The sequence below is a fragment of the Acomys russatus genome, chromosome 3 (assembly GCF_903995435.1).
Source record: "Acomys russatus chromosome 3, mAcoRus1.1, whole genome shotgun sequence".
NCBI lineage: Eukaryota > Metazoa > Chordata > Mammalia > Rodentia > Muridae > Acomys > Acomys russatus.
Window position 1 is genome coordinate 71,652,085 of NC_067139.1, and position 26,002 is coordinate 71,678,086.

Genomic DNA, 26,002 nt, shown 5'->3' on the forward strand with positions numbered 1-26,002 from the left:
CTACCACCTGCTGTGCTGTAAGAATCTCACCCTGCTCTGCTCTCTTCCAGGGGCGTTTGATAGAACAAACATAATTCTCTCCTCTCCCGTCCTCCTATGCCTATTCTGGGAGGGGTAAATGTTCTGTCTCCAGTCATCATCTGGGGGCATATCTATTCTTCGAGGGCCAGGTGCTCGGGAGCCTAGAACAGGACCCGAATTCCAAGCCGACCTAAGGGGTACATGATGACTGGTGGATGGCGGGGACATTGGGTGAACAGCAGAAGGATGGGAGGGTGGGTGGAACAGACTCCCCCAGGACTGGGCATGAGGAACCTGGAGGCCCTTGCGTCTTTCTGGAAGTGTGGCAGTGTAGGTTAGCTGAGGCTTGCATGCTGGCGTAGTTAGGTCTCTGGCCCCAACATGCTGGTTGATCTCTGACCCTGGTCCCCAGGAAGCATCGGTTCTGGAACGATGAGGTAGACTTCGGTAATTCAAAGTCCTTCCTGTGTACTTGACCCCTTGGCAAGTTTCATCCCTGTCACACATAGCCAGAAACTGTTGGACACTCCTCGAAGTTCCTGAGAAAACAAAAGAAACGCAAAGACTGAGCATCTTTAGAAAAAAATTCTCCTTCCCAGAGGACCATTCCCTCCTTCAAGAATACACGCACAAGGGAAAAAGAAACCTAGGTTTGCTTCTGATAGATATATGATTTTTTTTTTTTCAGTACTGGGGGTTGAACCCAGGACCTTGTGCACGCTAGGCGAGCATTCTACCACTAAGCTATAGCCTTAGCCCTAACAGCTCCTAAACATTACATCAAAATCAATCTCTTTTATCATGGGGGAAATGAAGCAGTCTCTTGCCTATTGCCGTACTTATATTCACTATAACCCTTCTCTAACAAACACGCAGAAATGTATGCATAAGAGTGGCTACTTAATACAACAAATACAGTCCCCGGCAGCAATTATACTAAAATCCTACTCGACTTTTCTTTTTTTTTCTAATTTATATTTTATTCTTTGGTGGGGGGCATGGTTTGAGACAGGGTTTCTCTGTGTAGCTTTGGCTGTCTTGCACTTTATAGATCAGGGTGGCCCCGAACTCACAGAGGTCTGCCAGCCTGATGTGCACCACCTCTGACTGGGTTTGCTGTTGTTTTGTTCGTTTGGCTCCTAACATGATACCTTCACTGCAGTTACGTGGCCTCCACTTAAATCTTTGTTCAATTTCTGAGCTCTCTGCTTTCGTTCATACCACTCTACCCATACACAATGTAGAATAGAAAGTCTTCTCTATACATTTATTTGACTATGGCACTGTGGGCTGATAATTCTTTACTGAGGATCAGAAGGGACTGCCCTGTGCACTGCATGATGTTTCAAAGCATCTTCGTGCAGCATCCATTAAGTGCCAAGTAGTATGTCCTCTTCCCCATGGAGAACCGCAGATGTAAAATGTAAGTGAAACTCATAAGGACTAAGAGAAGAACATCTTCCCATGGAGGTCAGTGAAAGCCTGAGATGTGCTGCCCATCCTCCTCCAGGCCATCTGGGTCTGTACATAAGACATGCATTCTTAAAGCACAGAGCCTTCCCAGTCTTCCGTTAACTTCTGTCTTCCTACATCGTCAGCTGCAACGTAATAAGCAGCCAGGGAAAAACTAGCTAAAAGTGATGACACTTTCAGTTTGTAGGAGGATTCTAAAGACTAGTTATTAACTACACTTCATCACTTAAAACCTTTTTTCTTCATGACTAAAACAGTTCAGTTCACACTCATTATTCAGGGGCTGGAGAGATGGCTCGGTGCTTAAGAGTACTAGCTGCTCTTCCAGAGGTTCTGAGTTCAGCTCCCAGCAACCACATGGAGGCTCACAGCCATCTATAATGAGATCTGGTGCCCTCTTCTGGAGTGCAGGTGTACATAGAGATAAAGCATTCACAAAGATAAAAAAATAAATCTTTAAAAAAATTATGTAGTCATACTCCATAGTAATTCATATTTTTATTTCATTGTACCTAGGGATATCACACTTTCCCAGTAGGTATACTGATTTGACCCTGAAAAAGAATCACATTTTAGCTGGGTGTGGTGGCCCATGCCTTTAATCCCAGCACTTGGGAGGCCGAAGCAGGAGAATCACTGTGAGTTTGAGGCCAGCCTGGTCTACAAAGTGAGTCCAGGACAGCCAGGGCTACACAGAGAAACCCTGTCTGGAAAAACTAAACCAACCAAACAAAAAGAATCACATTTTAGCATGTATTATTAGTTTGGGGGGTGTTACCTGGGGGTCTATAGGGCTCCCCTGCCATGCTGGGCATCAGGACATCTGGGGACAGGAACTGTGGTTGGGGAGGGTAGAGTTTAGGATCAAGGAGAAATACAGGAGGGTCATGGATGACAGGGAGGGAAGAGGAGCTGGAACAATGGTGCCGGGTTTCCAAAGTCTTTTTCCTCACGTTTGATGAATCCTTGTAATGAGACAAGACAGAAAAGCACAAAGATGAGGGTTAACATGGCAGGATGTGGTTGGATAAACACAGAGAGGCAAGCGGAGGGAAATGGAAGGAACTCGAGTGCAACACACCTTCTTACATTACTCCACCGCAGTACCTGTTGGCCTTCCTAGGTCCACCATTTGAGTCTTAGGGAAACTCTTTAATACTAACAGCACAGCTAAACAGACTGAAACAGAAATTTAAAGCTGGGACTGAGAGCTAGGCATGCTGATATAGATCCACTGTGATCACAGCACTCAGGAGACTGAGCAGGACTGCTTGAAGTTTAAAGCTAGCTTGGCCCACATAGTGAGTTCAAAGCCAGTCTTGGCTATACAAGCAACACCCTATCTCAAAAGAGAAAAGAAAAGAAACTCCAACCAGGAACCAAGTAGTGGTTGGGGATTTAGTTCAATTGTAGAGTAGGCCCTGGGTTCAATCCCTGGTCCCCCAAAAATATTGGAGACAGGATAGGAGAGAAGGTGGGAGTGGGAATCTAAACAGACTAAGAGGCTGAAGAGAATCTATACTGGGCACTAAACTACCTGCTAAAATACAGAACTGAAGCCTACTCCACCCTGCCCTGCCACAGCTGTCTCTTTGGTATATATACCCAGATATACCTAACCCTATACCCAGTTGTTTATGCCCGGCCAGGGCTCCATTCGCTTTTGTGGTAAAGACCCAGAAATACTTCCTTTATCATCAGAAACACTGAAATATCCAAAGTTGAAAGAACAGTTTTTTCCAGACTCCTCCTAGGACCACACTTTCCTAAGTTACTTCACATTTCTCGTTTGCTGTGGCCAAAGGGACATTTCTCCTCGTGGATTTCATATCAATCTGCCTGGACCACTGAGAAGCCTTAATCTGATCCTCTAATCTCCTGTTACCTACTTAATGTGCCACAAGGTCTCACGTGATACAGTGTGGCAGATCTTTCTCATTTAATCCTGTATTGTCTCTGTGTCTTTTACACACTCTCTTTTTCCCTCTTTTCAGTGGCCAGGAATCCCAATACAACACAATTCTCAACTTCTAGCCCATATGTCTCCTATCCACACTTTACCAGCTAGGTCCAGTAATGAGTAATACACCCATAGTCAACTGTACAACTCTCCCAAACACAATCACCAACTCACAAAACTTGAATATCATTCTTGGTCTGTGTCCCCATCCTTCTCACTGCCCTCCTCCCCAGTGCAGGGAGGCACTGTCTCATTTGCCTTTACTGCCTAACTGACACTCCAATATACTTACTGCTCTCTATCCTCTCAAACTCCTACATGACCTACAGAATCCTCTGTGACCCATGGTCTGACTCTTGCTTATATTCTTTCCTATCACTTGTCAACACTTCCATCATTTCTTCTTATCAGTTTTCTAATCCTGTCATACCAAATCATCCTCTTTTAATCCAGTGAACATTTGCTTCAGTTTCCTTTGCCTGGTATACTCAATTTTCTTTCTCCATGAAGCTTTCCCTGTTATTTCACCTCTTCTATGATTGTCTCATAGCAGCAGTTATTTAATCACATTATAAAGTTGTTTGTGTGTTTATCTGTCCCTGTAGTAGACTAAATGCTCCATGAAACCAGAGACTGTACCACTCACTCACCACAGTATCCCCAGTGCCTGGCATGGCATCAAGTATATAATTTCAATAAGCATTGTTCTAAATAGATAAACTAAATCAATAAGTAAATGCATAATACACTAGACAAAAAACAACTCTCTTAGGGAAATGACATCTAGATCAAATGCACTGAAAATATGTGAGAGGTGGCTTTTAAACCCAGCACTCAGAAGACAGAGGCAGGTAGATCTTTGTGAGTTCAAGGCCAGCCTGGTCTACAAAGGGAGTCAAGGGCAACCAGTGCTATTATACAGAGAAACCCTGTCTCGAAACACACACACACACACACACACACACACTCCCACCCCCCTACTTCCACCCCTCCACCATTGCCACCTCCAAAAAAATTTTTTTTCAAAGAAAAGAAAGAAAACTATGTGAGAACAAATGCTATACCAGGGAAACTACCTTTTCTCAAAGAGGAGGAGGACAGGAGAAAGATGAGAGGGAGAAAGGAGGAGGAGGAAGAGAGAAGGAGGAGAAGAAGAAATATTCATTCACTTAGGAACTTACACTCAGTAACCTTTAGAGTGTCTTTTGGGAGAGAAACTGGATATGAAGGGCTGCTGGGGCAGAGACAGTCTGCACTATATGGTCTTCTGAACCATGTATTTTTAACCCATCTTATGTATGCACTTAGATGATAGAAGGGTTGCCCAGCATGTGAGGTCCTGATTCAATCCTGGTACTGCAACTAAAAATAATAAGCTTGGTGTAGTGGCGCATGCCTTTCAGCCCAGTACTCTGGAGGCAGAGGCTGGCAGATCTCTGTGGAGTCCAGCCTGGTCTATATAATGAGTTCCACTAGACAGGGTACATAATAAGGCCCTGTAAAAAAAACAACAACAATAAAGTAAACAAAAGAAAACCTGTTTTTACCTGGTGGACAAGCTTCAAAGCAGGATGCTTTGTATCCTGACCTCTATAGTAATGAAAACTCAATGTGTTTTAGAAAAGTCTATTAAAATTATCAGAAGAGTATATTTCCTGTAAAATCTAGCCAACACAATAGTATTTGAGTCTGTTGATTGATCTCTACTGCTTGGTGTAATAATGGCAAAGTTTGAAGGTACAGACAGGGAGGCACTGTAAGTTTAAGGCAAGCATGGTCTACACAGTGAACCGGAGAACAGCATGGCTATGTACAGAGCAAAACCCTGTCTCAGAAGAAATCAAAACACAGAAATAAAATAAAAATAAACTGAAAAATCTCAAAAGGGAGGGTTTTTAATCAGTTTTCTCTTTTGCTAATATGTTTCACTTTTCATTTAGAACTTATTGGGCCGCGCGCGGTCTTGTGCTGAGCTGTAAAGAAGGTGAAGCTGCCCTTCATTTCATCTCGTTCCTTCCTGTTACGAGCGCAGTGAGTCTCACCCAATCAGCAGCGTTTGCCTCTCAATTTATTCTCACAGCTTCTATAACTCTTGTTATAGTTTGAAGATAAAGTTTCTCCCATAATGCTCACATTTTGAAAACCTAGTCCACACCTGTAGATCCAATTACTGAGAGCTGACTGGCTCATAAGAATGACAGCTTCACTGGTGGTTCATTCACGCATGAACACATTAGTAATTAGCTAAGAGGTCTCTACTAACTGGAGACAGCAATAGCTAAAGGTGTGCCTCTGAAAGGTGTACCTGCCACTGTCGCTCTGTTTTATGGCTGCCATGAGGTAAGCAACTCTTCTTCAACATGCCCTCCCAGACACGTTCTGCCTGAGCTCAGGCCCAAGGCAATGGAGCTATCAACCAGAGAGAGAACCCACGAAGACCACAAGTTGAAATAAATCCTTCCTCCCTTGTCTTCATAGGTATTTTGTCAGAGATGAGCGAAAATTAACATAGCTCTTCACATCCTAGGATCCACTTAAAAGGGCACAAAGCTGCTCAAGGAAAGGAACATCCCTCTGAATTCTGGGTACATCTGTGTAAATAAGGACCATGAGTTCTAATGTTGGGTGAATATACATAACTTTCACCAAATGACAACTTTCAGTTTCTAGCAAGGAGGAAGGTGCGCTGAACAGATCCTGACTCTACTTACAGACTATGGGGAAAGGTCTGAGGTTCCTCCTTCCCTGAGAAAAGGCTGCCTGCCACTCAGACTGAGTGAACCGCATGCTTCCCCAGACCCCTGCTGAGGCTCCACAAGCTGCAGTCTCCAAACGCATAGACACACACAGGCAGATGGAAACAATCAACCTGTGGTTCCCCCCAGGCCCTGTGCTCAGGGATATGAAAAACTGATTACAACTCAAAATTATCACATAAATTAGACAGACTTCAAAGGCAGTTACCATGTGGTACCCTCCTCTCACTCAAAGGCATTCCAATCTCAGATCACATAGTCCTTGCTGCCTCACATACCCACGCCTCTCTGTCTTACAAGCAGCACTTCTGCCTGCCTCTTTGCAGGCTTTCTTCTCTGGCTCACCACCTGAGTCCCTCACCTTAGCACTAGAGGCTGGTACCTGAGAGGCAGGCGCTGTGCTTGGCCCATGAACAGCACGCTCCGTTTCTGCTGTTGAAGTCTTTGAGAGCTCAGGACCAGGGGCTGAGTGCAGTCTCCTCCCCATGCCATCTGCAGAGCCTAAGGAAGGGAAACACACAAACAAGCTGGAGTCATCTCTCCTCTAGAGCCGGAACTTTGAGCCTGGAAGCACAAACACGGAGCTCTCTCACTAAGTAATTAGTCTGTGTCTCTGAATCCAGTGGAGAGGTATGCCCCTTGAATCTATAAACAGCAAATTTCAGAATACAGATAAATTCTTATAGGCCACAAAATCAAAATTACTGTAGAAGTTTCTAGGAAAGGCTCTAAAGACAGTCGGCTGAATATCCTCCATCCTCCAACATTTCTCTTGTATGAATAAAATCAGCTTTGTTTTCAAAACCAGGCCCAATAGTTGTAATCTAGAGAGGAAATGGTCTGACACAGTGATCTAACATATTGTGGTAAGAAAGGAAACAGTATCTCTAGTTCGGGCTCAGGATGTAAATGATCATACTCCTTGTAAATCAAACCTGCTTCTTTTGACATAATAGGGAAATGAGTTCCATAATCAGAGAGTGATTTAACCAGAACTGAAACTGAAGGCTTTCAATGTTAAGTACAGGAGTCTACTATCTTCTAATGTCCTCTCATGCTCTCTCTGAGCAGGATCACTTCAGGAATATTTGGCATGTGAAAAAATTTTTATCCCCACTTATGCCTAGCTTTTCTCAATCGCTTGAATTATAAACCACCATTAAAACTGCTCTAAATTGGATATGTGATCCCCTCACAAGGGGCTGTCCCCAATCCAACTAATTAACTCTCGTGAAAATGTACCTGCCTTTGATACACACAGCATGCACATGACACTCTGATACATGTACCTACCTCTCTCTCTCTCTCTCTCTCTCTCTCTCTCTCTCTCTCTCTCTCTCTCTCACCACACACACACACACACAGAGAGAGAGAGAGAGAGAGAGAGAGAGAGAGAGAGAGAGAGACCACACAACTTAAGTATACTGTTAATGTAAGTACTTTAGATCAGTTTTTTTTTTTAAACATTTCTAGTTACTTAATGCATTGACATAGTACTGATTTATCTGGGAGCTTAAAAAAATTATACCTTCTCAGTGAATGGGGCTATAGTTCAGTTGTATAACACTTGCCTAAATACATGAAGCTCTGGGGGTTCAACCTTCAGAGTGTGAAAAGAGGGGGACAGACATGGGACAAAGACACTGACTTCCTGAGACTTACCACAGATCTGACACAGAACGTCTCTGGTTGAACATTGGGATTTTTGTCTTTCCTTTTTTCTTTTTTATTGTCATTATTTTTGTTTTTTGAGAGTGTCTCTGTGTAGCCCTGGCTGTCCTGGAACTCGCTCTGTACACCAGGTTGGCCTCAACTCAAAAAGCCACCTGCCTCAGCCTCCCAAGTACTGGGATTAAAGGGGTGTGTCACCACTGCCTGGAAGGAATTCTTACTTTAAAGGGTTATGTAACAAATAAGTAAATTTAAAATGTAGCCTGGTGTGATGGCATACAAGTATAATTTCAGTACTTATGAGGTAGAGGCAAGAAGATAAAGGAATTCAAGGCCCATCTGAGCTACACCAGAGTATATAAAAATTTTTTTAAATAAATAAATAAAGGGCTGGGGAAACGGCTTAGCAATTAAGAGCACTGACTGGGTGTCTAGAAAGCCTAAGTTTGATTCCCAGCACCCACACAGCAATTCATAACCACCTATAATCCCTGTGCTAGGGAATATGACTCCCTCCCTCTTCTGCCCTCCATAGGCACTGCACACGTGTAGTGCACAGACATACATGCCAACAGCTGCAGGTTGTCCATTGAACACCACAGCTGTGCTGAGACAGGCACACTAAATGAATATTTTAGGGGGTTTTTGTTTGTTTTTAATTATCTTATTATTTTAAGTGTATATGTGTTATATCTACATGTGTCTGTGTAGTACTTGCATGCAGTAGATACACAGAAGCCAAAAGAGAGCATTGGTTGTGAGCTGCCATGTGAGTGCTGGGAATCGAACCTGGGTCCTATGTAAGAGCAGCCACTGCTCTAAGCCACTAAGCCATCTCTTCAGTCCCATATCCTTTCTTTTTGTTTGTTTGTTTGTTTGTTTGTTTTTTCAGACAAGGTTTCTCTGTGTAATAGCCCTGGCTGTCCTGGACTCACTTTGTAGACCAGGCTGGTCTCAAACTCACAGCCTCTGCTAAGATTAAAGTCATGTGCCGCCATGCCCGGCTAGTACCCTTTCTTAATTTTACTTTTTTACGGTTTTGGATGCTGAACCCAAGACCTCATGCACACTAGCTAGCTGCATTCTCTAAAGCTGATGCACACCTGTAGGTCAGCAGTGTCCTTTGATGCACAAATGTTTTGAACTTTGATGTAGCACAGCTTATCTTATTTTTTCTATCTATTGCCTGGTTTCGTGGTGTTATTTCTAAAAAATTGTTGTCAAATCCAGGTCTTAAAGCTTTGTCTCATTTTTTCTGATTTTTATAATTTTACCTCTTAAATCTTTAAGATTCAACAAATTCAAATCACTTAAATTTTTTCTTATGTGTACGGGTATTTAGCCTCCATGAAGGCCTGTGCACCACATACATGCCTGGCGTCTGCAGAGAGCAGAATATAAGATCACAGTCCCTGAAACTGGTGTCACATATGGCTGTAAGGCCATGTAGGTAGCGGATTGACCTGGGTCCTCTCAAAGAGTACTCAATTATTTTAACCACTGAGCCATCTCTCAGTCTGCCATAAATGCCTTTTTAAAAAGATATAATGTTAGCTGGACGTGGTGGTGCACGCCTTTAATCCCAGCACTTGAGAAGCAGAGGCAGGCGGATCGCCGTCAGTTCAAGACCAGCCTGGTCTACAAAGTGAGTCCAGGACAGCCAAGGCTACACAGAGAAACCCTGTCTCGAAAAGCCAAAAAAAGAAAAAAAAAAGAATGTACTGACCAATATGTGTTTTAAAACAAGTAAGTACACATAAGTACAGCTTTTTTTTCAGTCTATCAACTTGTACAGCATGTTACTGCACTGAATGCTGGAAGTAATTATAACACAATAACCAGCTTTTGTGTATCTACACAGGTTTCTTTTTTTTTTTTTTTCTAAACTCTCATACTACAAACTTGAAAGCAGTATACTACTCAATTTCATTACAATGACCACAATGCGACTAGGCACATTTTAGTTTACAATAATAATCTTATGGAAAAAAAATAAAAATCTTGTGAGGAAGGAAGCGTATGTGTGGAGGCATTATATCCAAATCAAAATTGGCCTTTTGTTGATGAAGTGCCAAGTTAATCACCATGGAAACTGGTAATGACTACCTGGGGGACAGGGTTAATTATAACATTTCCTTTTACTCTTTTTAATATATTAATTTTTTTCTTTCTTTCTTTCTTTTTTTTTTTTTTTTTTGAAACACAGTCTTACCAGGTAAGCCTGGCTCACTTGGAGCTTACTATGTAGACCAGGCACACAGGGGTCTGCCGGCCTCTGCCTTCCAAGTGCTGAGATTAGAGAAGTGCAACACACATCTGGCTTAAACTTTTCATATCAAAAGATACTTATTTTTTTAAAAAGATTTGTTTCTTTGCTTTTATTATGTATATAGTGCTCTGCCTGCATGTACACCTGCAGGCCAGAAGAGGGCATCAGATCACATTATAGATGGTTGTGAGGCACCATGTGGTTGCTAGGAATTGAACTCAGGACCTCTGGAAGAGCAGTCAGTGGTCTTAACCTCTGAGCCATCTCTCCAGCCTACAAAAGCTACTTTTAATGTTTTAGTAAACATGAATAAAATGATTTCTATGCCAGTTGAAAGTAGTAGAAAATTTAGAAACTAAAACAAAAGCAGAGTTTACATAATTTTTAAAGAACTAATATGTAAAAATTAATCAGATCACAAAAGACCAAATACTGGCTGATTTCATTCATAGGAAATGTCCAGAACAGATCAGTGTATACAGGAAACACTTGTGTTTACTTGGAGTAAGAGAGATTGATAAAAGACAAGAAGCACAGGACTGCTGCTAGATCAGAGACTTCTCTGGAAGGTGATGAATTTTCTTTAAAGCTGTTGTGATGGGCTGCTCTTGTAGAGGACCTGGGTTTGATTCCCAGCACCCACATGGTGGCTCACAACTATCTGTGACTCAAGTCCCAGGGGATCCTATGCCCTCTCCTGGTCTGTAGGTACAAGGTATGCACATATGTAGACATACATACAGGCAAAATACTCATAAACTTAAAATAAAACTGGTTGTGGTAAGCTGGTATTGTATTTGCCATGAATCCCAATACTCTAGGAAGCTGAGGCAAGAAGGTCCCCATAAATTTGAGAATAGTTTGGGCTACATAATGAGTTCAATATCAACCCAGACAACATGGTGAAACAATCTCAAAACGAGACGTTTTGCAATACAATTTTTTTTAAGAGCCAAAGGTAAACTTATAAAAACACTAGAGTAGGCTATAAGCAGTGCTCGTTGCTGCCCAGCCCACTGGTTCTCTCATGCACTCAATAAACTACTCTCAAAATAAACAACCAAAGCATCCCTGTGGATGGCTCAGCAGCAGCATGAGCTCACTCCTCTCTGCTTGACTGTGGGTGTGACCATCTGATGCTTCAAGTTCCTACAGCCTGCAAGTCCCCACCATGATGGACTTCAACTAAGAGTCAAAATAAACCCTTCATGAAACTGCATGGCAGGGTAAAGAAATTGCTAGTTTATACATTTTTAGAATTATCTACAATGAGAAATGGAGCTTGTTTGTTTTCCTTTCTTTTTGTTTTTGTTTTTGGAGACAGGTTTTCTCTGTGCAGCCTTGCCTGTCCTGGAACTCTCTTTATAGGCCAGGCTGGCCTTGAACTCACAGAGATCTACCTGCCTCTGCCTCCCTGAGTGCTGGGACTACAGACGTACAGCTGAGAAATGTTATTTTAAGTTATTTTTGTTGTTTGTTTGTTTGTCTTTGAAACAGAGTCTCACTGTGTATGTAGCATTGGCTGTCCTGGAACTCACTATGTAGACCAGGCTAGCCTTGAACTCAGAGATCCCCCTGCCTTTGCCTCCCTAGTGCTGGGATTAACGGTGTGGGCCACCACATTTAGCTTTTAGTATAAAAGTTTTCTGGTTTTGTTTTGTTTTATATGTCTAACATTCAAATACTTTAATTTTGTAATGCACTATTTTCTGTGACAGCATTTTAATTTATTTTTATGTGTCTCTATGATGAATATGTATGTGGGTGCACATGCTACAGCCGACATGTAGATGTCAGAGGAAAACTTTGTAGAGTCGGTTCTCTCTGTCCACCTTTTTTTTTTTTTTTTTTTTTTTTTTTTTTTTTTTTTTTGGATTTTCGAGACAGGGTTTCTCTGTGTAGCCTTTGCTGGGTTTAAAGGCATGTGCCACCACGCCCAGCTCCATCTTCTTTTCTTAGTGATGGGGGGGTGGGGGCAGCGGGAGTTTTAAGTTTCAAGATAGGGTTTCTCTGGGTAGCCTTGACTGTTCTGGATTTGCTTTGTAGACCAGACTGGCCTCAAACTCAAACAGAGCCCCCTGTCTCTGCCTCTTGAGTGCTGGGATTACAGGCATGGGCCACCGCGCCCAGCTCTGATTTATTTATTATTATGTGCTTGAATGTTTTACCTGCATGCATGTCTGTGCAGCTCTCACAAAGACCAAAAGATGGCATCAGTTGTGAACCACCATGTGGGTTCTGGAAATTGAACCTATGTAGTCTGGGAGAGCAGAAAGTGTTCTTAAGCACTGCGCCATCTCTCTAGGCCCTCTCCTACCTTTAGGAGATTATGAGAGTCGAGTTCAAGTTGTTAAGACTTGTGACAAAGTGCCTTTTCCCACTAAACCATCTCAAGTGCATGATATTATTATTTGTTAAACACTCAATTTGAACTTAATGTTTGTGTATTTTTTCTCTTACATTAGAAGAAAGCTCAGTGAAGTAGATTCCAACCTTTCCTCATTCATTCTAAATCTTTCTAAATTAACCTGTGTGGGTATCAAAGAGTACTTAAATTTGTTATTATAAGGTCTAAAGTAAAATGCAGATCAGAAACATATCTTATCTATTAATGTCTACTTAGTCTCCAGGGAACACACACAGCAGTCCCTGGAAGATCCAGGGGAGGCCCTGATATTGCCAGCTCAGTAAAGTCAGAAAATGTCACAGTAGAGACTTGGTTTGGTGTGGCTGTCCTTGGAAGGTGGCGCTGGGGCCTGAATGGACTGGTCTCACTCTAAAGCACATAAAAGCAGACTCTTCTCAGACCCCCCATCCCGTCTACCCCCCCCCCCCCCCGCGGACCTGTGAGCCATTTCTCTGCACTACACTCTGGAGAGCCCGCTTAAGTGGTCATTTCCTTATAAGGAGGGGATTACTCTCCCAGTGATAAGTCTGACCCCATCTAAACTCTGACTAGGAAAAAATAATGCCTAGCTGTTGTCCTGAAGGCTTTATGAGGGAAGGCAGAGGTTTTATTGCTTTGAAGTAAGCTAGCGATGCTCTACAGAACACTACCCCTCTTTCAATCGTGTTCTCTGGCTTTCAGTTTTGACATGTCCCCCACCATTTGTATTTTTACCTGTTGGGTTAAGTGGCTGCCAAGCCACATCCTGCGACCTCCATTCAGAACAGCCAGTTTGAGAGGCCTGAAGACTGGCTTGGTAGAGAGACTCCAGCTCAGAGGTCTCCTGCTCTGTGTCTTGGTTCCAGTGTGGATGCAAAAGCATGTGATTTCTCTCTGGGTAGGTTACATATGCATGGGAATCATGGGAGGAGGGCTTAACTCCTGGCCCAGGGCCTCTGTATGTAACCTGAGAATCACAGAGCCTTGTGACATTTACCCAAGAATCCAAAGGCAAAGAAGTCCCCAAGTTGACACTAGCCAGTTCCTGAGGCCTCATATCTGTCACTCGGGATAACTTTCCTTGGTGTATATCAGGCTCAGCCAACCTAGGCTGTCCCCTCCTAAAGGTCTCACCATTCAGAAGCCCAGAGTCCATGGCAAGCGAAGGCTCATCTTCAGGACCTTCGCGGCACGGCAGTCTTTCCCTGCCGCCTAGAGAAGGGGAATGTGTTGCCCAGCAACAGTGCTCTTTTCCTGGACCCTGGAGTAATAGAGGCATAGGGTCAGAAGGAGAAGAGTTCTTCCTTAGACCGATTGGCAAACTTTGATCCTGGGAACCTCTAACATCCCTTGTGGAAGAACTCTGCATCTTCTGGAACTGCTCTGCCAATGAGCGGACAAGTCCTTTTGTACTGGGGAACTCTGGCCTATAGGGTTCCTCACTGCCTCTGACCACTTTTGAAGTCAATGAAGTTTGGAGACTTTGGGCTTGGAGATGGTTTAGTTTCTGCATGGGGTCAGTAGGATGAAGCCCAGATGAAGAAGCAGCAGGCATTATGGGGTAGCAGGCTTTGCAAGGGGGAATACTAGGCTGAGCTGATGAACTTGAAGGACTATTTAGGCTATGTATAACTCTCTCAGAAGTGGCTTCTCCTGTTGAATGTGACCAAGGCATTCCCATGGATGTGTCAACAGAATTCTTCTTTTCTTCAAACAGGTGATCTTGAGCTGTGTCCCTTCCTTCTTGTGGTGGGAATCTGCTACCGCTGTTGTCCCCCTCCCTGCAGCCTTGTAACTTATCTTCAAGGGCATCCAATGGCAGGCATTCATGTTGAGAATTCATCTCAATTCTTCTTGTTGCTTTAGGTGAATCCTGCCTGTGGGATGCAGAGTGACGGATGCTGTCCACCTCAAAGGATGTGAGAAACTTTGCGGAAGACCGACTAGGGGAACTGTGCTGTGTAACAGATGAAACAGGTGACTCTGCAGTGAGTGATGAGTGGGACTCATGGCAGGAAGCAGGTAAATGGAAGAAAGAACTGTTCGCAAATTCTGTACCCTTGCAGGGCTCCGGCTGGGCCTCCTGGCTTAACAATACTTGGAGCGGGATAGGCTGTTCACTAAAACAAATGGAGAGAACCAGTCGTAAGGTGCCTTGTCTAATTATAATACTTCCAAAAAGAACTATTTATTCCATTTTACTTCTAGCTAACCATGATATGATGAAGAGAAAGAGACAAACACAAAGCCACTAGTGTACGAGTTCACAGAAGAGAGGCAGTGTCTCCGAGCCTGCATGTGTGACGCTCAGTGCAGCCTTTGCCAACATTCTCTGACACCCATGAAGGCCACTCGCAAATTAAAAAAGATAAAAGCTGCCAGGTGGTGGTGGTGGTGCACACCTTTAATCCCAGCACTCAGTAGGCAGAAGCAGGTGGATCTTTGAATTCAAGGCCAGCCTAGTCTACAAAGTGAGTTCCAAGATAGCCAGGGCTACACAGAGAAACCCTACCTCAAAAAACAAAACAAACAACCAAAAAAAAAAAATAAAAAAAAAAAAACAACCAAAAAAAAACCAAAACAAAAAAACCAAAACAACAATAACAAAAATAAACACACAAGAAATAAAAACTGCTTTTCCCACAGAATGGAAAGCCTAGAAGTCACACGTACTATATATACAACAAAAGTCTCAAATGCTATAGAAGGAAGAGCTACCCTAGGTCCTAGGGGGTAGCTCAGTCGAAAAAAAAAAGAAGATGATATTACTACAGAATACAAGGCGACCTGTCCTCCTGGGGTCACAGAAATCAACTATCATTGTGTTCCTTGCGCAGAGGTCCTCACAGTAACAGAACGAGACTCTCTTAACGTTGGGGAGTGGGAATCAGGACAAACTGCATTTAGTTGATTCTCACTGTTTTATATTTATGAGCAAAAAAATATGCAGTCTTATAGGAAACTTCAACCTTTCCAGCTCCAGAGTTTCAAATAAGAATTAAGAGTCTGAAAATCCAAAACTAGAGCCCCCAACTATTTTAAGCATAAGTACAGTAATGAAATAGGTTCGGACCCTGGATCATCTCAGACTTCAAATTTCAGGGCTGAGGGTGTTCAACCTATCTATGTGTGTGCTCCAAAATCTGAAAGAAAAAAAGTTAAAATGTGAACTGGACATGGCAGTGTAAACGTCTAATCCCAGCATTTAGGAACCAAAGGCAGGAGGATTCTAGTAACTTTGATGCCCACACAGTCTACCTAGCAAGTTCCAAGCCAGCTAAAGCTACCCTATTCTCAAAAAAAGGAAGATAAAAAGGCAAAGAGAGGTAAATGGAAGGGAGGGAGGGAAGAGGAGAAAGAGAGAGAGACTAAGACAAGCAGAGAGAGACAGATATAAGAGAGAGCTAGAAAGACACAGAGAGGCAGAGAGACAGAAAAACAAGAAATAGACAGATATACAGAGAGGGAAGGGTGGAGGGAGCGACTTACTTCTGGTCTTAAACCATTATAGATAAGAAGTATTCAGACTGTATATCACAAATATTTGTGGGTTTGGAGACCCAGTCACTCTTGTAACATGAATGTGATACTCTAAAAGAGACAGGCCTAGCTATATATTTCAGATGGTAGAGTGCTGGCCCAACATGCAAGATGCCTTGAGTTCAATCCATAGGACAGAATAAACCAGAGTAGTGTCAAACAGGCCTGTAACACTAGCACTCCAGAGGCAAAAACAGGAAGATCAGGAGTTCAAGGTATTACAGGCCCTAGTTAGCCTGGGCAACGAGAGACCCCATTTCAAAGACAGGAAGAAGGGGAGAAGAGGAAGGGAGGGATAAAGGGAAAGAAGTAAAGAAGGAGGAGGGAGGGAGGGAGAGAAGGGAGAAGAAGGGAAGAGGGAGGGAGGGAAGGAGGGAGGGAAGAGGGAGGGAGGGAGGGAGGGAAGGGAGAGGAAGGAAAGAGGGAGGGAGGGAAGGGAGAGGAAGGGAAGAGGGAGGGAGGGAGGGGGGAAATAAGGAAGGGGAACACTGACAAAGGATGTGTATTTGAATTCTATACTTCTGCCACTTATTAGCTAAGTAACTATCCTCTCCGTAAGTTCCCTTATTTAGAATGTATGCTAAATAATAGCATCTCATCAGGTTATTGTAATAAATAAAACAGAAAGTGTTTGGCTCTGCTCCTGAACCAAGGCAAACACTCAAAAATATTAACAAACATAATGGAGCTGATAGTGAAAAGACAAACAACCAAAGCCAAGGATGCACCTGCCTAGTAGTATATGAAATTTCCTGGGTTATACACTCAACAAGATAGACAGACAGACAGACAGACAGACAGACAGACTCAGCAAGACAGACAGACCGACAGACAGACACACACATACACACACACAGAAGTTATCTGTTTTTATCATATTTATATTTTGAAATTTTAATAGCCAACATTAATTTTTACCTAAATTCGTTTATTCTAAGTAAAAGCTAAATTTAAACCCCTAAAATGTGGAAACTACTCCAGTACCTCTTGGGACTTTTTCCTTACCCTGACCTTAGAGAAGCAAACAAAGAAAATCTTTGTGTCTCTTCTCTATGGTTTAATCAAAGCAAGATCAACTGGTTACATTTTCTCTGCAAGGGATGGGAAACAGTGAAACCCCCAAATTAAATGGTTACTACTACAACATGAAAGAACATAGTGTCAGAACATAAAAAATGCAAATATAACAATCAGGAAATTCGGATAGCTTGTTATCCTGTATAGCTGCATCTCTCTAGGAGCTTTTGTATGTCTGGCCTTAGAGGAGAAAATCTTAGGAGCGGATTTTTCTCTCTTCCCTGGTAGTGAAGGAGACAGAGTTCTTGCTATGGAGCCCCAGAGTCACTTCCTCCCCTGATGTCCATAAACTAATGTGGTTCTCAAGCACTACCTTGTCAGCTGAGGGAGGGCGCCCCCCTGTGACGGGACAGAGGCTGAGGGCTGCACCGGCTGCTGCGATGATGGTTCCTGCTGCATGCGATCCTGCAGGCTTCGTGCTTTTCGAATAATGATTTGCAACTTCTTATCGACTAGGGCTCTGCTGTGCGTGCTAGAGCTGGCACCATGCAGGGTAAGTCTTAGTTTAGCTAAAATGCAAAAGAAAATATAGCAGAAACAACACAAAATACAAACAAAAATAAAAGAACAAAAACTAAACCAAAACCAAGCAAAGAGAGGCAGTAAAACAAAATCTGCAGCAGGAATGCAAGGCATGGACTATGCATGCGCAGTCCAGGGCACAGAACCAGCTCTGGGTCTAAAGAACATTCATGAAAGCCATGAGGCCAAACAAGTTAATTCAAATTTAAACAAACAAAACACTAAAAAACAACAACAACAACAACAAAACAAAACTTAAAAGGAGCCAGGAAGATAAACCAGCACTTGGAGGTTGCCACTTTTATCTTTTCACTGACCTGTCTGACTCTGGCCTCCACACTCTGCTCCCAACTCCCCTTTTCTAATTGATAGCCAACAGCAAAAAATAAGATCCAAACCTGCATCTGTCTGTACAGAGCAAAAGCTTTGTGGGGCTCATTTTTAAGAGTCAGATACCAGTTCTTGGCTTTAGTCCCTTGCTGTTACATTACAGTATGGCATACCAGAAAGCAGAGAGAAACAAAAAGAATGGAGTTTTACAATGAAGTTACTAGCCTAGGGAGTCAGAGTCAGTTTATTTAGTTTTTCTCATTAGCCAGTGACTAGAGAAAGAGTAGGCTAGCCTCATATCTGCAGTCTAACTTTATTTGGGGATAAAAAGACAGACACACACAGCTGAAGAATTCATCTGTGGTTTCCTGTTGAGGTTGTTCCAGTAAATGTCCACAGACCAGTGACACCACCAGGTACATTTTGAAACCTGAAGGGCCTCAGCTTAGGAACACAAGAGACATTAAAAACTGTTCATATGGCCATCTGCGAGACAACACTAGTGCCCACTGTGGAGTTGGTCAAAAACGCCGTAGCCATAGCAGTTGAGTTACTTACAGATAGCTTCGTTACAGAGAGCCAAAGCTGCAGCACAGTCTCCCTTTTGTTCCAGATGCAGCGACTCTTCAAATATTGAATTTGCCTCTTGCAAGGACCTTTCAAAGCCGTCACTCCTCCCTGAAAGGGCCAGCACTTTTCATTTTTATTATAATTAATTCCAACTTCTCCTATGTAGTGTTTCTTCTCTTTTGGACACACAGATCCTTGTTAATCCACGAGTCTATGCTTTCTTTAACTATCCATTGCTATTAAGAAGTCTTGAGAACAAGTAAGGCATCCATTTTTGCCTTAACTGAGACCTAACCAAGGCCAGGAATGGGGTAGGGGTGTCATGTGAATGCCAACTCTAATATCTCCAAAAGGCAAAAAACAAGAATTGTCCATAGTAGCAACATGACTCTTGTGCCTGGAACTGAACTGCTTCTACAAATCACGACACCTTGTCATCTACCATCAGACACTCCAGACTTCTACTGCTATAGCCACAAACATGGCTTGCCATTCTGTAGAGCATAACGCATGCCACTTCTTCATGCAGCTACAATTCTCTCTGCACCACTACGCTCTGTCAGCACATGTCTTGGGGCAAGGTGGCCTGCAATTTCTACTTCAATATATCTACTACAGCACTGAACTCCACTTGTTGTTACATGTGACCTTTAGCAATGAGAAGTTTTGACTTTTATCATGCCTCACTCACTAAAAGTATCCATCCCTAAAAAGCCACCTCCCATATAACAACATGGGCTAGTTCTCCCTACTCCCAAATTGCATATGGGTCGAAGTAGATACAAAAGAATAGTCCAAGAACAGTGACAGATGAAAGGACTAAGACGTATAGTAAAGAGACTCTTGTGAAGGACCATCAGGTATCCTTATCTTCTATTCATCTACAACCATAAACTGACAGTAACTTATGATGTTAATTCACCTATAATTGGAATTAACACTGAGCCTTCACATGGTCAAGGGGCTGGAAGAATGAAATGTCAAGCTAGGTATGACGGCACATGCCTGTTATTCCCAGCACTCTGGAGGGAGAGTCAGGAAGATCCCTGCTCTACATAGCAAACTGCAGGCCAGACACTGTTATACAATGAGATCGTTTCTCAAAAAGCCAAAACAGAAAAGAGTAAGATGGAATGGAATGGAATAAAAAGTCTGAGTCATTTATCTTCATAATGTCATCCTTCCCCTATCCTCACCTTACCTCCAGAAAGGCTCAAGGCCGGGCGTGGTGGCACACACCTTTAATCCTAGCACTTGGGAGGCAGAAGCAGGAGGATCTCTGTGAGTTCAAGGCCAGCCTGGTCTACAAAGCGAGTCCAGGAAAGCCAAGGCTACACAGAGAAACTAAAAACCTTGGCAATCAATTTTACCCCATTTCTAGAACTCTGATTTCCCCCAGCCCTAGTCCCAAAGTTCTTTCATTATAATTGAAATCAACTAAATCTAAACATCTTTACAATTTACAATACTACAAAGAGGTAGTAACTGGGGGTGGGGGTGGGAGTGGTCAGGCATCAAGGTACACACATAATCCCAGCACTTCAGAGGCCAAAGCAACATAGTGAGGCCATGTGAAAGTTCTCGACTCTACAAAGACCGAGACAAGCTATAGTTAATGGATCTGTATAACAGATCTAAGTCTTTATCATCTAGACTCTTAACATTCCAGGCTTTACTATTCTAGGTGAGGCTACACCAAAGCTTATAGAGAACTGACAATGAAACATCATCAGAGGGATTCCTCTTCAACTCTAATACGTGGTCTAACTAAGAGAGTGAGGAAAAAAGAAAACAAGATCCCTCTTTCGGTAGCAATATAAACTTTAAACCAAGGTATGGTGGCACATGCCCTCATCTCGGTACTCGGGAGGAGAAGTGAAACAAACGTGAGGAGAACCTGATCTACAAAGTGAGTTCTAGGCCAGCCACCACCTAGTCTCAAAGAAGAAGGGTAAAAGGGCTGTGGAGGTGGCTGAGGCTTGTCTTGGAAGCATAAGGATCTCAGTTTCATCCCCAAACACTGAATAAAGCCAGGCACGAGTGTCCACTTGCAATCCTAGCACTGGGGAGGCAGAGATAGGTGTGTCTTTGGGGTTCACTTGGCAACCAGACTAGGCTACTCAGTTAGGTTCCAGACTAAATAACATACCCCAGGGGAAGGAAAAAAAGGTGGACAATGTCTAAGGTTGTCCTCTGTCCTCCACATGAACATGCGTGTGCACCTATACACATACAAACACACACACACAGAGTAATGTAAAACTGCAACATCAAACTGATTAGTCTAGAGCTCAAAATGAAAAACAGACTGACATTCCCAATACAGAAACATCTAAGAGGAATTGAAATTTTCAAGCTTTTTGCTTTTGTTTTTTTGAGACAGAGCTTCTCTTCCCTGGCCGTCCTAGAACTAGATCTGTAGAAAAGGCTGGCTGTGAACTCAGGGACCTGCCTACCATGCCTCCTTAGTGCTAGAACTATAGGCATGTGCCACCACACCGGGCTTTAAAGCTTATTTTGAAACAAACAGTACAAATAACTTGGGAAATTAAAGACAAAGATTGTCCTGAATCAAAACAAAGAAGGGGTCAGGTGATGTGGCTCAGCAGTAGAGAGCCTGGCATGTGCGAGGTTTGGGGGGGGGGGGCAATAGGGGTGGGGATGGCTCTGCTGTAGAAAGGCTGGCAAGTGTGTGGCCCTGAGTTTCATCCTCAATATCACAAAAAGAAAAAAGAAAAAGAAAAAAAAAAAGAAACCACCACAGTAAGATTAGAAGAAAAGCTGCCCTCAGTTAAGATGATTTAGTGCAGAAAGCTACTTTACAGCATGGTTAAGAGCTGAGGAAGAGCAGCCAGTGGAAGGGCGCTGCCGCCAGGCCTCATACTGCTTTACCAGCCGACTCTGAGCAATAAGAGCACTACGTTCATTTCAGAGAAAAAATAAAAACAAACAAACCCCTTAGGGAAATGTTTCAAAGCCTATATAAAGAAGAGATATTGAGGTGTTGAACTTCTATTTTAAAGACTAGTCTCTTGGCACAAAGTGGTAATGTAAAACTAATTTGTTTCGGGGGGGGGGGGGTTGGGTTGGGGACGTTTAAGACTATGCACATCACCTAAGATTTGAGAATGAACTGTCATGGGATCAAAAATAAGTTATGAATGAGTGTGACGGTGCACAGCTACCACCCCAGTTGCCTGGGAGGCTAACGAAGGAAGACATGTGCACAAGGCCTGCTGGGCAGCAAAGGGAGAGCCCCATACGGGAAACAACACAAACCCCCAATGAAAACAAAATTCAGACAGAGAGTCTGCCTGGCATATATATGCACTGCCTCTTCTTCTTTCTCCAACCTCACATTAAAAAAATTACCGCCCTTGTATGCCCTCCCAGTTAAGACTTGTTTTACTTACACAGCTTATAGGTGTTATATAAACCAGTTTCCCTGAATAATACAGTGTCTCTAACCTTCAGGGTTAACCTTTATTTTTAAATCTTAAGTATATGACAGGTATTTTGCCTGCATGTATGTCGATGTACTTCCTGTGTCCCTGGTGCCTGTGGAGGCTGGAAGAGCAGGTGCTCGTAACCGCTCAGGTGTCTCTCTATCCCCTAACCTCTAGGCTGCTCGTGGATGGTCCTAGAAGTGATACTAATCAATAAGCTGAGCCCTCATCACAGTAGTTGAACCCAGATAAAATCAAATATTGCTAAACAGTGGATAAACACTTCTAAGTGTGGATCTTACTGGTGGCCTTTTCTCTCTGTCCCCATGACTGACGGCCTGATTCTCACAATTACCCTGATTCTGCAGTTCATCCAAGTCCATATACCGGCTGGGATGGGGGTTAAAGCCTCTGGCAGCCTCTAACTCCTTTTCCCGTTTCGCTCGAAGCTCCTGCTCCTGGGCCCGCCTGGCCACTTCTTCCTGTAGTTCATCCAGCTCACTTTTAGAGGTGATGCCCCCATCTGAGACACAAGCAAGGGAGACAAGTCACAACACTTGCAGAGTCCAGTTCAATTACGTGTTGACGCAATGGTCACTAGGCCATTTTTCCTTTAGAACTTTTGCTTTCCAGTTCACATTTTGGACAGTACTTTCTTTATCAGATTTAGGGAGAAAGACAGGCCATGAATAATGATGATGCCAACAACATATATATTTCAATATTTCATTAACTGTAACAGCATAACTCCTAACATGTCTTAAGCATTTTCAATATACTAAGAACAGTTTTTAAAGCATTTTTATATATTTAATTTTCTCGTCATTTAATTCTTTCACGTGAAAAGGTAAAGGGGATAAACTGTATTATCCCTTTTAGAAGAAAAGAAAATGGAGATACAGAAAGGTAATACAGATGGCAAATGACAGAGTTGACTTCAAGTCAAGTAGGGTAAATTCCGCTAGGGCTGGTGCATCAGTTGATCCTAGCTACTCCAAAGGGTGATGGAGAAGGATGACAACCCCAAGGCCTACTTGGTTATAGAGTAAGTTCAAAGCCAGCCTAGAGCACTTAGTGAGACCTTGTCTCAGAGAGAATCTGGACATGGTGCTAATACCTGTCGTAGCAGCGCTTGGGAAGCTGAAACAGAGGGACTGCCAGAAGGCCACAGCTAGTCCGAGCTATAATATTAAGTCTCAGGCCAGTGCAGACTACATAGAGAGGACCTGTCTCAGAAAACAAAACAACAGCAAAAATGCTGGGATATAGCTCAGCAGCAGAGCACTTGCCTAACATGTATGGCTCCTAAACTCCCAGGTTCAATTCCTGGTACTTAAAAAAAAAAGGAATCATATTTCTCTCAATTGCCACCATCTGTTTAGATCACTTTGTAAATATCCATAGTGAAAACTCAGCTGTAAAGAGCTCACTGATGAGTTGAAATAGACTGAGAATGATAAACATGATAAATCAAGTAACTGGGAGATAAAACAGCATGCATAGTGTGATTTCCTTTTTAATACTAAGGCCTAGGATGCTGGGGAGACGGCTCAGAGGCTAAGAGCACTGGCTACTCTTCCAGGGGTCCAGAGTTCAATTCTCAGCAACCACACAGTGGCTCACAACCATCTATAATGAGACCTGATGCCCTCTTCTGGCCTGCAGGTGTACATGCAGGCACAGCACTGTATAAATGATAAATAAATCTTAAAAAAAAATAATGCTGAGGCCTATATGTATGTACATAAACATCTATACATTTATATAAGCACATATACCACAGTGTTAACACTGGTTCCTTAAGTTTCAGCAAGTAAAAAGGAAGGTTATTGAGTTGTTGAACCAATTTTACTTCTGTAGTTGAGTTTATTTTGTCTTTTTGTTGTACACATGTGTGTGGGCAGGGAGTTGGGGTGGGGATGTACACATGTGCATGAGCTCAAGTGCACACTTCTTTACATGTGGATGCATGTGCATATATGAGTGAAATGTTCTCATCATTCTGCTAAATATCCTTTGCCTGTTGAGAAATCCTATTAGAAGATTCTAGTCTATCCAGCTGATCCAGAACTGAGGACTAGCAGGGAAAACCATGACACTCAGTTTTTATTATCCTGATAAGGTGCCACATAGAAGAGATTAGAAGGGGTAGTAGGTTCATCCACATTCACAAGTTTCTTAAAGTAATGTTACTCAACATAAAATAAACTAAACTGTGACTGGTGAGCACAGTATGTAATTTCATTAGGAAACAGGCATGTCTTCTGCCAGTCCTTCACTTTAACTTAGCCAGTATTCCAAGTGCATCTCTCTGCATACATTTCTCTGCACAGCAAGTGTGACAACGCACACCAAGCAAGTTCACACCTTCTTATCCCTATTCCTGCACACTCCTTTCCACCTGCCTCTAAGAACCATTCACCAACTATCACTCAACTGGTGATGAGAGTATGATATAGAGGCAAAGGTAGAGCAAGCTTGAATTGCTAATTTCATCATTTTGCCCATATGTCTATGTTGTGTCTCAGTTCAGAACACAAGTTACAAAGGGATTCATTTCTCAAGAGGTTACCTACACCAAGGAAAGCCCTAGGACTTATTCCTCTAAAGAATGGAACTGTTGGAGGGCTGGAGAGATGGCTCAGAAGCTAAGAGCACTGGCTGCTCTTCCAAACGTCCTGAGTTCAATTCCCAGCAACCACGTGGTGGCTCACAGCCATCTATAATGAGACCTGATGCCCTCTTCTGGCCTACATGCAGACAAAACACTACATACATTAAAAAAAAAAAAAAAAAAAAAAGAATGGAACTGTTGTTGTTGTTGTTTTTTAATCATCATGCACTGTACTTATGTCCCTTCTCATTTCCACAAAACTCTTTCCAATCCTAAAACAGTCAGGCAAGCTGTAGGGGGAAAAACTAGAGAAACTGAAAGAAAGCATCTGAAAAGCCTCCACATTTACACTTGGGGGTAGGTGTGTTTAGACGGGTGTGTATCTCCATTTGCATGTATGTGGGTATATCCACCTTGCTTTTTGAGACGTCCTCTCAGTAGGACCCGGGACTTGCTGATTTGGGCTTGGCTGGCCAGTGAGCTCCATAGATATGCTTCCCTACCACACTGGGAACTGAACTCAGGTCTTCATGGTGTATGACAAGTACTAACCAACTGAGCTAGCTCTCTAGCACACACATTTGTATTTTGATGGAATTCTCAAACAATTCTATTTGAAGTATACTCAATAAGAGTGTTTCCCAAATAGAACTGGTTGGTGGTTAAATCCAGGATCATCCTATTTACCTGAGAGAGGTTGAGTCTTTGTCCAGCCAGCCATGGATGCTGTGGAGTCCACTTCCAGGATGCTACTGCTGTGAGACTTCGGGATATGACGCCAAGAAGGGACAAACCCAATTGCTCTCTTTGTGCTCTGATCCCTTCAAAAGAGTCCAGAGTAGTAAAAGTTCCAAAAACTGGCTTCTAGCAACATGTCTAAGACTAAAATTCAAAACAGAAAGCAAGCATCATAAAAGCTTGGAAACCGGGAGCTGGAGAGATGGCTCAGGGTTGAGAGCACTGTTTGCTCTTCCAGAGGTCCTGAGTTTAATTCCTAGAAACCACATGGAAGTTCACAACTGTCTATAACTCCAGTTCCAGAGGATCCGACATGCTCTCACAGACATACACGCAAGCAAAACACCAATGCAAATAAAATAAACAATTAAAAAAAAAGTTTAGAAATCAAGAGGCATAAGGCAAAACCATAATGTAGCTGCTCCTGAGGTTGAGGCAGGAAAATGAACCACATGGTGGCTCATAAGCATCTGGAGTCCTTTTCTGTTGAGCAGGTATACATGCAGGCAGAATGCTATATACATAATAAATAAATCTTTAAACAAAACAAACAAACAAAGCTAGTAGGGCTGGGTGTGGTGGTGCATGCCGTTAACTCCAATACTTGGGAAGCAGAGGCAGGTGGATCT

The 26,002-nt window shown here is 42.8% G+C and overlaps 1 protein-coding gene across 8 annotated transcripts in view; it reads right to left on the reverse strand.

The window, feature by feature from the left end:
• The window catches only part of Usp54 (ubiquitin specific peptidase 54), an 87,426-nt gene continuing 61,424 nt past the window's right edge, over positions 1–26,002 (reverse strand). For 3 of the 8 annotated variants that reach the window (XM_051142618.1, XM_051142619.1, XM_051142621.1), the window contains exons 15-22: positions 25,323–25,456; positions 22,377–22,544; positions 18,564–18,698; positions 17,467–17,662; positions 13,272–14,656; positions 6,572–6,711; positions 2,273–2,459; positions 1–560 (exon numbers count right to left, since the gene is read on the reverse strand). In XM_051142618.1, the coding sequence (XP_050998575.1) occupies positions 1–560; positions 2,273–2,459; positions 6,572–6,711; positions 13,272–14,656; positions 17,467–17,662; positions 18,564–18,698; positions 22,377–22,544; positions 25,323–25,456 (2,905 nt within the window). Of the gene's footprint in view, positions 561–2,272; positions 2,460–6,571; positions 6,712–13,271; positions 14,657–17,466; positions 17,663–18,563; positions 18,699–22,376; positions 22,545–25,322; positions 25,457–26,002 lie in introns of those variants that run through there. The other 5 variants (XM_051142624.1, XM_051142622.1, XM_051142623.1 and 2 more) reach the window with 5 other exon arrangements.